The following is a 13479-nucleotide window of genomic DNA, read 5'->3' as shown; positions in this document are numbered from 1 at the left end:
TTAAGTCACAATCAAAAAATTAATTTTTAAAAGATATTTTAATATAACATACAAAACCTTATTTCAGATAAGGCAACAAAAAGTGGGTATTAGTAATAAAGAAGTCTACAAAAACTATATTGAAATGTCTTTAATCTCAAAGATTTGAAATTGTTATAAGTTTTTAAATTGGTATTGATGTCTGTAATACAATATGAATTATTAATTATTTTGTATGGTCCCACGGTAATTCAACCACCAAAATGGTGGCCACCCTGTTTTAAGCACCTCTATTCTGCAACTCTGTACGTAAATGCAAGCGGAGCCAACTGTGCCACACTGCCCCTCGCCACTCCCTACACGTACATTTACACAACGCCGCCCACCACCCACCACCCCCTTTGGAAGCCCTAGGCAGCCATTGTATTCTGATTGTGCGCCTTACGGCCCAGGACTCCTTCAGGGCTTCTATATATTTGGGTGTGTGTGTGTGTGCGAGCATAGAGAGATGGAAAAATATTATTTTTCATAAATTTTAAAATATACCAGGGGCAGAACTGTGCGAGTGAGAGAGGGAGGACCGAGCGAAACTTGTGTGAGCTTCTTTTGTCCTGCTCCCTCTGCGTATAACGGTAAATGGTAGCTATACATGGACATATATGTATATATACATCGAAGGCAAAGTAGAGGAAAATGTATGCAACATTTTACAATGCAAAAGCCATTTACTTGGGTAACGAAGAAAAGCAAGGGAGATGGAAAATGAAGAACCTAAGAAAGAAAGAGAAAATGGACCTTTTCCGTGTGAGAGTGTGTGTGTGAGGCAGTCAGCATATGAAAAATGAAAAGTCAGAACTGCGAAACGGAAAATAAGAAACGAATACCGTTGAAATACAGCCTTAGGAAAGAAAAAAATTATTTCTCCTCTTTGTTCCCCTATATACTACGTATTCCACCCGCAAACACTTATATACACATAAACATTATGGGAAACTTTCAACTTTTATGTCGCCTCGTCCACGGTGGGTAATGTAAATAAAAAGAGACAGGAAATGTTTGCGATATGTATGAGCACACAAAAAAAGGAAAAGTGCAAAATTCTAAAAAGTTTCCTCAGAATGTGGGTAGAGTGGATGATCTGGCAAGAACCATAACTTAAGGAGCCGTCAGCTTAGCTTTGTTGGTTGGTCCTTAGGTGCTCGCCCTTCAATATGAAAAATGAGTCAAGGGAGGTTGGTGCAGTAGGAATGGGCGACATTTTCAAGTTTTATGGGGCGTATACGGAATGTTAGCAGTGGAAAATTTGTCGGCAGAATTCAAGGGGGAGGCGCTATTTGCAAGGCTTGGGCGGTACGCTCTGCATATGGAAAAAAAAAGAATAGCAAAACATTTAATTTATTTTGCAGTAAAATACCGCTCTTTTAACAGGGTTTCTTACCACATTTGAAATGTAGGCAGTTGTTCCCTTTTTGGCATTTATCGATAAGAAAATTTCAATAGTTTTTAATTAACAAAAGTGAACAATCAAATCAACCCATGTCCAATTATGAGAATAATACTTTGTGAATACTTTTTTATACACTTCAGTTGAAGCAAGCAATCTTTTTAATTGTCATTAAAATTATTTTCCTTTATAAATAAAATGAACAATAATGTTTATGATTTCTTTTAGAATAGTTTCATTTTTTCTAAATGCAAATTGCATTAAAGGTAGAAATTATAAAAACGCCCAAATTTAACTGCTTTAATGTTAATGTTTATTGTTCCTCCCAACTCCTTTATCTCACAACTATCTTAAGATTACTAAATGGCTATTCCATGAATAGTTGCGCACACTTCCCAGAACCTACCCCCACAAACTATTTTATTTTCAGGCCAAAAACCCATCGTTTAGTTGGTCTTAACCATCGCAAAACAGCGACATCTTAAATGCTTACAAAACAGAAAATACAAAAAAGATAGTGGAGAAGGGGGAGAGGAAGGGAGCCGTTAAGGAAACCAAAACACAAGCAGACAGGCAGACAAGTGAATAGAAGTGACAAACCAAAAATAAAAGGGCCAAGGAGGGAATTTCCTCGGCGCTAATCAATGAAATTAAAGTTGCGGCCGAGGCGAAATAACTTTAAGGACTACGGAGGGGGCGGGACACAAGGGGGTGTGGCACATATAGAATAGTGAGCGAGACGCTGCCAACTTTAATGAACGGAAATTAGCAGCCGCTGCTTCCAAAGGCAAAGTCAAAAGGTAAAGGGCCTCGCTCGTTCTCTCTTTTTCACAGCATCTGTACGCTGCGGCGAATTCGCACACAAACTCAAGAAAGCGGCGAAAGAGAGAGCGAGCATGCGCCGCGGAGAGCGCCAAAGCTCCAAGACGATTGGCTGCCGGCTGCCCACTTTGCGTGTGTGTGGGTGAATGGGAGAGAGCGGGCTTGTGGATATGGATATTTCCCCAGCCAAGATATTTACCTCTTCCTCCTCTCACTCTCTCTGTTCAGGCATAAACAAACCATTTTGAATAAAATCAACAGCAGCGCAACAACAACATTGTTGCAACAATGTGGATCCCAAGTTGCCGAATGAGAAAAATCTGCTGATGCTGGTTCTACACTCAGAGATTATTTGATACTAGGGAAAAATTAGCTTAAAATAATGGTAAAAAGGTATTTGTTTAAGATAGGGCATTATATGTTTGACAAACTTAAAAAAATATTAAATTATAAACAAAATTTATTTGACCAACATTTATTTAATAAAAACCAATTACTACATAAATGTATATAGAAACAGATTTCAAAGTTTTTCTTGCAGTCCATAGTTACAAGCTGCTGCTGCTTCTTCTTTCTTTTATTCAGCTAGTACTGCTCTTCTTCTAGCTGCTGTGGCCTGGTCAAGTTGCATTCAATTGCAGTTTTTCAGTTGCCACTCCGTTGGTCGATTGTCGCTGGTCGTTCTCGCAACTTTTCTTGTTTTTTTCTCGTCTTTTTAACTAGCCGTGTGTGCGTGACAGCAACAACAACCATCTAAGGACGCCTCTTGTAATTATTTTAATTTATGCGTTTATCGCTTTTTGCCTTTTGCCGCCGTTTTGTGGTCGCTTCATCGGTTTCTGTTGGATTTCTTACTTCATTTGCTTTTTTTTGCCTTGACATACGCATTTTGACAGCGCAGCGAATAATTCTCGGTTCTGCCATCATTGCAATGCCAACTTTTTTTTTACTTTGCAGATTTTTCGAGTCGCTTAACGGGGCGTATGCGTAACGCAAGCTATGCTGTGGCGACATTTCTGACAAGTGCAATGCCGTCGGAAGGTTTTTTTTTAAAAGGAATATATCGAACTTTGAGTCGTCTCTACAACGAGTTTTAAGGTTAATATAACACAAATAGAAAAGTGATTTCGAGTTTTAAGAAGACAGTTTTTTAGTTGCGAATAAAAAGTAATTTAATTAAAATATGCAGGAAACTAAACAAGGAAATAATTTAAAGCAAATGTTCTACATACGTTGCTTTTATATAAATTACAAATATTTATAATCAATAATTCTTAGCACTTTTATTATAATTGTAATAATATTAACTCATTATATTTTTTTAACTCTTACAAAATTAAGTAGGTCATTTGTCTTTTTTACTTTCTTTACTTGACACTTGAAAGCCTTAAAAATTTGAGTTTGCTTAATTTATAAAAATATATTCACATACTTACATACATTATTTAAATTTATATATGATTTTAAGACCCTATATACATACAAAGATTTTTATGCTTTTGAATTCTCAGTCACTCGTAATTCCCTCTTCTTTTCCCATTTTCCATCCCATTCAAAGGAATTTTTCAAATCAACTTAGGAGCCCCCATATTATTTCTCCCCTGAGCGCACAGAAGCAGCGGCAGTCAATACATACATAATTCGAAATCCGATAAGAGCCACCCACCCGTATATACGTATATAAAACCCGCACACACAGACAGCCATATCCCACCCACACAATACACGCTTTTGATTTTAAAACCTCCTGCAAAAAAAGCAGCGAGAGAAAGAAGAAAGAAAAACGAAGTCAAACGCCCCAAAACACCCACGCACCACCCCCTCCACCTGTTTTATAGTCCCCCTTCCACCCCCTCACACACACAATCGCAGGCAACCCAACACACTCACTCACTCTCTCCAACATCTTCTATAAAAAAAAAGTATTTTTTTGTACTCGCTTGACATTTTGTGGATACGTCGGACGTCGTCGGAAGTCGTCGCGAACTTGGCTTCTTTTTGCTCTTTCTCTTTTTTTACTCTTTTTTTTTTTTTACTTTTTGCCCATATCTCCTTGCGCGTTTTTTTAAGTCAGTCGTTTGTCGGAAGTCAATCAAAAAGCGTGTCTCGGAGAATTGTCCCAAAAGGCAGAGATCACCTCACCTCACCTGGCCACAGAAAATCAAGAAAGGGCGTGAAGCTGTCGCGATTCTCGTTGGCAATTACAATTTATAAAAGTGTGGCAAAATAAACAATTAAATTATAATTCGAGACAGAAAGAACTAAACATAAAAAAGTGAAAAACCACGAAGGAGGTGCGCCATCATCCAGCCCAAGTAAGTTTACCTCTTTTTGAGACCGTATGAGTGTGTCAAGGAGCTTGTCTTGTAACGCCCACACTCAATTGGATCGATGGATCAGCTAAATCCAGCTGCAGGAGAATCGAGGGGCATAGTTTCTTCTGGCTTGTCAGATTCTTAATGAGGTCGTCCCCAGTGTGTGCCTGTATTTCTGCGTCCTTAATTGGCCATATGTGTTTGAGGGCCAACAAGTGTCCCGATATGGCTGACAGTCGCAGCTAGACAGCCGAACTAAATCCATCAGAGATCTTAGCCAGACTTTCGCTAGCCCTAACCCGATTTTGACAACTTTAAGGCAAACCTTAAAAGGAAAAGTTCGAGTCCCTCTACTTAAGATTAATAATAATTTTAATCATATTTAATCCTTAATTTCTTAATACCAGAAAAAGTAGTTGTCTTGAAGTTATTTCCGATGAAATGATTTCAAATTCGAGTTTTTCAATTTTCTAATATAAATTATAAAAATATTTGTCTGCTCTTTTGGTAGCTTACAAAACATTTGTCATATAGAAATCTAAAAAATTATATTTTATTTTAGTAATCAATTCATCATTTCATGAGTATTAATTCTAAAATATTCCTAAGCATTTTAATATTTATTTTGTAAACCGCCTCAATTAAAACCGAATTTTCATTACATTAATGAATACTATCTAAAGTTTGTCAATAACGAATAATAAACTAGTAATGACTAAATTATTATTAAACAATTTGAACAATACCTTTTACTAAATTACATTGTTGTCTATTTCTAAATACATATAACTATTTTTAAATTGATTGTGTGTTATGGTAACACTATCTCGTATTTTTATGAGCTGTTAAACTGTTCCACTCCTGGCAATGATTCGATAATCACGACAAACAATTTCTCAACCAAAAGTCGACAAATCACATCATCAACTTAGTTGCCCCGTATCTTTACAACCAAACTGTGTACACCCAATGGGAAATTATAAAAACACACATTTCAAATTGGAGACAAACAATCGCAATGTTCGGTATTATACGATAGGCGATACGATCCCAACTGGAGTAAGCAATTGTGTTTAATTTTAAAACAAGATAAAGTTAAACAAAAATAGCGAAAACCCCGATATCGGGCCAATAAGAAATTACCGGCTCGATTGGGAATTATTGAAAGTAGCAGTGGGGAAAAAGCGACTGCATTTAGTCGGCGGCCACTTTGATGTGGCCGGTATATCGACTCCTGGCAATTGGTTGCTGACATGCAAAGAACATAATTTACCGACTGGCAAAATTGATAAACAATCTTCGTGTGGCACTTTGGCTGTGGCCAATTTGCCGTCGATACTGACAACTCAATTGATTTGTTTACAAGTGCCATTAATGTTAGTTGCCCCGTCCCGCCTCTATAAATGGTTAAGGTTATGTATGTAAATGCCCCCTCCTCACCATTTCCATAAACTCGATGCACTTTTCAGCGCCATATCTTATCTGCGAGGTGACTTGTTGTTCGGGGCATTTGATCGTCATCGCAGTTCGTTCTCCTCCTCGATGTAGTTTAATTTTCCATTTATATTTCCTTTGATTTCATCGCCTTTAGCTGTGATTTTTCGACTCCCACCCAGTTCTTCCTCGGGCCCTTATCACATTTGACTTCAATTTGTTTTCAATTTACAACAATTTCGTTTCAAGCCACAATTGGTAAATATGCCCGTCAGTTTGCCCATTTTCTTTCCATTTTTGTTTGCATAATAATACAAAGTTGAGGTTTTAGTGCCTTATATGATATTTACTGCTGTAAAATTTTATACAACCACTTTAGAGCTGTGGGAGCTGATTTGATAGGCCATGGGAAATTTTAAAGAAATTGTTTGGACTGGTCATAAGCAATTTGGAGAAGGAAAGTATGTTATCTTTTTACATTTTGATAGCGATTTTAATATCCTGTATTCTACATTATCTTAATTTATATAGTTCCAAAATCAGCACACTCTTAATAAAAGAAAATTTGTAGATAATTTCGATTGCTTCTACAAGAATTAGTGGCTGACCGTTGAGTCATATCAGTTTTTAAGAAATCTTTGTAGTAGGATATAGATATTAATAAACCTTTTTGAAGAATTTGATAGTTTTGGCCTACGTTTGTAAGAACAATTCCAACCTTTTCAGACCTACCCTCTCACAAAGTCCTATCGAAATACAAACTTGTTAATCGCGAAAGGCGTAGACAGACCGACTTACTCATGAACCATCTATTAAATGAAACTGAGTAATCTAGGCAATAAATTCGTATGCAAACATCAGTTCAAAATCAAACCATGTCACTGTTTTCAGCTGCAACGTGATCCACAGTCCTAAGTCAGGTGGAAATGGGGAATGTTAAGGGAAAATCAATTACTTCCGCTATCGAGTAACAAAGATCACTGCGTTATATGTTTAATAACAGCTTTTTAAAATGCACTTAACAGCAAATTAAGCTTTCAGCAGAAGAAGACATTTTTAATTATCGACCGTTTGCAGGCAGGAGGCAGGAATATATATCGCCAGCGGTCCATGGGTCAATATCATAATCTGAGACAGCAACCGGAGCGGCAAACAAGTCGCCACAGGCAGCAAGGAGCAGCAGAGGTTCCCATAAATCAAAGCGACGCAATTTGCTGCTGACGAACTGCAACGCAACGGCAGCAACAGCAGCAACAAGAGCAACTGCAACATCGGCGGCAGCAACAACTATGCCATTACTGCTGGCAACAACACTCGCCGACAATTCCCATCATCAACGCTTGAGCTCGACAGCAGCAACAGCAGCAACAGCAACAGCAGCAACTGCAACAGCCATGTTGCTGACGTCGCCGACAGCAGCAACTCATTGCCTGGCAGCAGCAACATCGGCGGCAGGTGTTAATGTTCAAATTACTGGCCAAGGCGTTTCAGCAACTCTAGTCGACGATCAACTGCAACTGCCGGCAATGGCAGCATCAGCGGCTAATTATGCCGCTAACGTTGGCCATTTGAATGGCTTTAACCCTAAAGACAACTGCCCACCAGTTCCACCCACCAAGGAGTCTTTTGAGGGATCGCTGCGCCTCCCGCAGATTCAAGTCAAGCAGGAATTCATGGAGTCGCCGCCAGAGAGAGTCACCTGCAATCCCATGAACCACCAGCAGACAGCATCAGCACCAGGTGAGTTGCCCCTCTCATGGGAATGGGAATATGTTGCAAGCTTAATAAGCCATACATGGGCAGGGGGCTCAAACGCTGGGAATATGTTATTAAATATGTTTAATTAAATATTATGAGTTGCAAACTGGGTTTTGGAAAGTGATAGTGGGTAGAATATTTTATTTAAATAATAAATTAATACAAAAATCAATAAAATACTACATGTTTCAAGAAATTTAATTGTAAACATTTTTACTTTGTCAGAAACTCCCAATTGTGTTAGCTCATTATCGAAACTTCGAATATCAAGGTTCTATTTTTGGGTTAAACAACCAATTTTCGGCAAGCCGTAGAATTTATACCCTTGCAGTTGCTACAAATATGTAATATTTCGATTTATATACTCAAAAACAATTAAGTTAGGTTGACTTTCTGATATAATATAGTCCTCCGATTTTTTAAATGTTAAACCGAAATTCTGAAATCGATAAATAAGATAATTTTCATCCAAATCGGCTTAAGCTTTTTAAATTAAATTTGTTTAATGTAAATACATAGAATCCAAAAATGTTCGCTTATTCTTAACTTATTGATCCCTTTTTGTTTTCCTTTTTTAATAATATATATTAGGGTTTCATGACAACAACATTAACAAGAAAGGAAAGCTAACTTCGGGCGGAGCCGAAGTTGATATACCCTTGCAGAATACTCTGTAAATTATATTCTCCAAAATTATTCATATGATGCGTTCTTAATACTCATAAAAAATCCCAACTTCCTAACTTTAAAAACACCAAAGTTATAGCATTTCCAATCGTTCAGTTATATGGCAGCTATAGGATATAGTCGGCCGATCCTTATGAAATTTAGGTAGGTCGGATTGATTGGCCAAATATAAAACCCATAGAAAATTCCCACCTCCCAACTTTACAAACACCAAAGTTATGGCATTTCCGATCAATCAGTTATATGGAAGCTATAGGATATAGTCGGCCGATCCCGGCCGTTCCGACATATATACTGCGTGCAAAGGAAAGAAGGGTGTGTGCAAAGTTTGAACTCGATAGCTTTAAAACTGCGAAGAAACAGACAGACGGACAGACGGACAGACGGACAGACGGACATGGCTATATCAACTCAGGAGGTGATCGTGATCAAGAATATATATACTTTATAGGGTCGGAGATGTCTCCTTCACTGCGTTGCACACTTTTGACCAAAATTATAATACCCTCTGCAAGGGTATAAAAATCAACATATATAATCTAATACAAAATACATAATTAAGAAACCAACAGATATTAAAAGTTTAATTAAATAATGTTTGGTAATCAAGTTATGAAGTGTAACTAAAGTTAAAAGTTAAAGATTTATTAAAAACTGAATATTCCCTTAAACGTAATAGCTTACGTTTATATAACATATTTAAACATTTATATTTTAATGGTCATTTTAAAAACAATAACATAGCCACCTTGCAAACTATAGTTTGCTGTATACAGCCTGATATACGTCCCCTTTTTTTCATTTTACCTCCCAATTCCCCTGCCCAAAAGCCTCCACTCAAATGCATATGTGTATTTAAAAACCCGTTAAGTGAAAAATGAGGTATTTACAACGTGTTAACAAGAACCCGGCCATTTTTCATAGCCTTCAGCCCAAGAAACAAGCCTCAAGAAAAGGGGGAACCCCTTTTGCCAAAGAAAAACTCGTGCCAAACGCATGCTTATGGGATTTTCAATTTTTTATGCATCGAAACAGATTTCATTTTTTATTGGCAAAAGGTCGCCGTCATCTTGATAGTCGAAAAAAAGGATGCGACACAAGGGACCCGGCAGCCAAGCTAATATTGCAACAGAGACGCCCTGTGCCACGAGTGCGAACATTTATGAAGATTGAAAGGGTTGTCAAACACTTCATCCGTCTTAAGGGACAAGGACGAGAAGAACCACAAGGGGTTGAAGAGGGTGCCGCACATCCTGTTGCTCCTGCTCAACCCAAAAAGGGGTTGCAACATCTTGTTTTCTTTCGATTATTGAAATTGCCATTTTGCCGTTTGATGATCTCACTCGGGGGACACGAAAACACTTCTTGTGACCTCAATTGTATTCAAAGGCAAGCGAACCGAAACCCCAATTTAAGCATATTTAAATTTGACTCATTACCATTCATCTTCATATGTAAATCCATTTCCTCTGCTCCAGCTCGGAAATGCTCGTCAGACATGCAAAACCCACAAAAAATCAAACCTCTTTAAGTGCGCAATTATCAAAAATTTAAAGTAAAACAAAGGGAGGGGAGTTTAATCCCAAAAAAATCCCAACACGCGACCGGAAATTAAAGTCGATTTAACCAAATGTAACTCACCGAGGTTGGTTTCTTTGATTAGATTTTCTGTTAGATGTTCGTGATATTCATCTAGGCCCAAGATCGTTAGCATTTGAGGCGATCCATCACCCAAGTCTAAAGCAAGCTTCCCATTACGATTTGAACAATAATTTGCCATAAATGAGCCAGTGCCACACAATGGCACATCAACGGCAAATACATCAGGGGAAATGGTAAAGCAAGCTGGTAGATGCAATTCAAAGATTGTATGAGTAAATATATATGTCTAATATATAAATGTAATACAAATTATTCGTTTTGTCAAAGTTATTTATCACAAATATTATGATTAAGTTTTCCATGTATGATTTTAAGAAAAGTTAACTTAACTAAAAGGCACAATTCTTTGATTAGAGTTTTGAAAGTTCGACTCCACTCGTCCAAATGATGTAACACTCTTTACACTTTTTTTATTGAAATAAATATATAATTTATATTTTATTATTGAGAAAACAAATTAAATCAATAACAATCTGACTAAATAAATATCAAAGAGCTCTGGAGTCTTTTCAGCTTATTTTAGTCAACTTCCATCAAGATCTCAGGAAGTATCACAGGCATAAACCCATTCCCCACAAAAGGGTATTCAAAATAAGTGCAGTTCCAGCCAGCAAGTGCCGGAAATGCAAAGAAAAAGAAAACATCCTCTTCCCAACTTCTGCAACTGGGATCTGTGAGAACATAAGGCCGGGATAACAAAAGGGAAACGGCGTTAGGAACTCAGACATTTCATTCAGGGCAGACTCGGATTTATCTCGCCAATCTCCACCAGGGAGAGATGAACTGTCAGTCGGAGATGCTCAATGCGTCGCCGCATGAATGAAAATAATTATGATAATTGCAACTGCCACAAGATCGGAGGGAATGGTCTAGGATAGGGTCTTCTTGAGTTCCCAACTAATTGTAGGCTCGCTGGCATCGTGGACCGCAGAAGCAATTCGATGGTTGTGGATGAGGAAAACTCAATAAATCCATTGTTGCGCTTAATTATTGTCGAAATTCAAATTGAAATGGTTGGGCTACCTGCCAGCTCCTCTACCTGTCTTACCTGCTCAATCATTTGTCTTCCCGAGATGCGCGAAATTTGAATGCTCAACGACTGCACCTGATCTCTCTATAAACGCATCTCCATATGATCTTTTGTCGATCTCCTCATGTAAAAAATGGGTTTTTCTTGTGTGGAAATTAGATCCTATTTGGCCCAGCGTGTGATTAGCGCGTCCCTTTGATCCACGCTGATGTGCGGCTGTCGGTTGCATTTGATTTATATTCAATCGAGGTTCTCTGACGGAACTCAGACGGGTTCTGCCTGCCGCAGCAATTAAATTCAAATCAAACATTTATTTAAATTTTATGCATCGGTTGGTGGTTGATTGAATCGCATTGAACTGGGGATTTCTCAGCTTCTGAAGATGAGTACGATTCGAGATGGTAGGGAAATGATTTCTTTAATATTTAATGAATAGCTTTTATTTTCAGAGGAGTAGAACGGTTTGTCACTGACAATGCATTTCACATTTGCTTATCAAATTCTTAGGAAATATTAAATGCTGCAAGCTCATTTGTTGTTACATTTGTAACTAACTATTCTTCCTTAAATTAACTAAAATAAATTTGTAAAATATTCTTATTTTATCATCCGTCTTCCTGTCAAGAAAATTTTGTGAAAGCATTTTAAATATTGTACAAAACCCTGATTCTGAAATGACCTTCTGAAAATCTATATAACATTCTATAGTTCCAATCAACATACTAAAATGGATTATATTTACTTTTTCTTAACAAACAATTCAGAGCACTTTCTGAAACATTTTAATAAGGAGGGAATTCAAAAATGTTTATCAAATCATTTTTAATATGTATAGGGTGACCATAAATGACAAAACAAAAAAATGGTTTTAAATAAAAATATTTAAAATGCAGCAACATTCCTCTTCAAAGCAATAGTTTTATGTGCTTCTGACTTCTTCAACCCTTACTGATCTTATTTAAAAGAAACCATACCGGAAAGGCGTCAATTAACCAAGACCCGACTAATATTCCCCACCAAATTATGCATCATTAATCAATAAACGGTCACGTTTGGTAAGATGAAGCCCCAGCTGACGCCGTCACATCTTCACACCTTCTACAGGGAAGGTTTAAGAAATTGCCGAAGGAAAACCTTTGCAACAGATGTGACGTCCACCACTAATATCATTTTAATCGCGTCAAATTAAAGGTTCATTGAACAAACAAGTCAACGGCACCGAAAATTTCCAGCGTTTTCAGATCAATATATGGTAATCGAAAATTTCCTTGAGAGGAAGGAGTTCCATTTGATCCAAAAAGCGAACGAAAAAAGAGGTTGCCTTGCACCGTGTAAGGCGGCTAAGAAAATTAGATTTTTAATTAAAATAATTTCGTATGCAATTTAGATAATCGTTGGCGAAAATACAGAAAATCCAGCAGAAGCCATGGGCCGCCAGCGATCCATGCGATCCACATGCGATTTGTTTGGCTGCATTTTCGGCTGGCCTGCGTTTTCGGAGTTGGGGGACTCGCAGTTTGAGGGCTTGAAAGTTGGGGCGTTTACCCATGGAGGCGGACGCCGGTCGCGGCCAAATAAAATGAAGCACATTTTTTATACAAATCGAGAGGAGGCGGCAGCATCGGCAGCAGCAGCAGCAGGTTGCATCAAGATCCGCAAGCATTTGCCCCACTCCAATGATGTTGCTCCTGCTCCAGCTGCGGTGGCTTCTTGTGGCGGACACCGCCAAAACTGAGGGTCAGGGTGCTCACGCATCACCGGCAACCACAATTGCAAAATATTTAAATTGATCATCTCCATTTAATAAAGCCAAAGGTCCAATGGTTGCAGGAGCTCAGCGGTGGCAGCGTGACCACCAGTTTTAAGGGTTTTACAGGAAAATACAAGTAACTCAAAATAGTTACAGTATTAAAGAATATTAATACTTTTGAGCGAGTTAAATATTGCCTTCATATTCGCGATCTATAATCGCCAAATCTTTTATTGTGTTTTATTACCTTTTTATTGATTTTCTGAGCTGTCAGTTTTGATACTCCTTTGTATTGTAATTGATGGATGAATCGATCTTATAAGATACTACATAATACTTAAGGCTTAATGCTGACAAAAAATGTATATTATTTTAAATTAATATAAATTTAAAAAATATAAATAATTATTAAATTTTTTTTTTTTCTTATCTTATAAAAACAACAAAATTAAAAATGCAGCTACTCACGTTCTCCTCACGCTGCCATATCCATTTGCAACTTCCACTGCTGCTGCCTTTTTGCTTCCTGCTAAGCTGAAAAAAGTTCTTAACTTAATTTCGCAACGATTTTCATAATTCACCATGAACACCCGACTTG

The 13479-nt window shown here is 37.6% G+C and overlaps 1 protein-coding gene across 1 annotated transcript in view; it reads left to right on the top strand.

The window, feature by feature from the left end:
- The first annotated feature begins 4333 nt into the window (after positions 1–4333).
- Positions 4334–13479, top strand: part of LOC108050616 (POU domain protein 2) — a 34553-nt gene continuing 25407 nt past the window's right edge. The window contains exons 1-2 of the mRNA XM_017132382.2: positions 4334–4560; positions 7072–7734. Coding sequence (XP_016987871.1) covers positions 7284–7734 — 451 coding nt within the window. The 5' untranslated portion in view covers positions 4334–4560; positions 7072–7283. The remainder of the gene's footprint in view (positions 4561–7071; positions 7735–13479) is intronic.

Source organism: Drosophila rhopaloa, unplaced genomic scaffold, assembly GCF_018152115.1.
Source record: "Drosophila rhopaloa isolate 14029-0021.01 unplaced genomic scaffold, ASM1815211v1 contig_2, whole genome shotgun sequence".
Lineage (NCBI taxonomy): Eukaryota > Metazoa > Arthropoda > Insecta > Diptera > Drosophilidae > Drosophila > Drosophila rhopaloa.
This window is presented reverse-complemented; position numbering and strand designations above follow the sequence as displayed.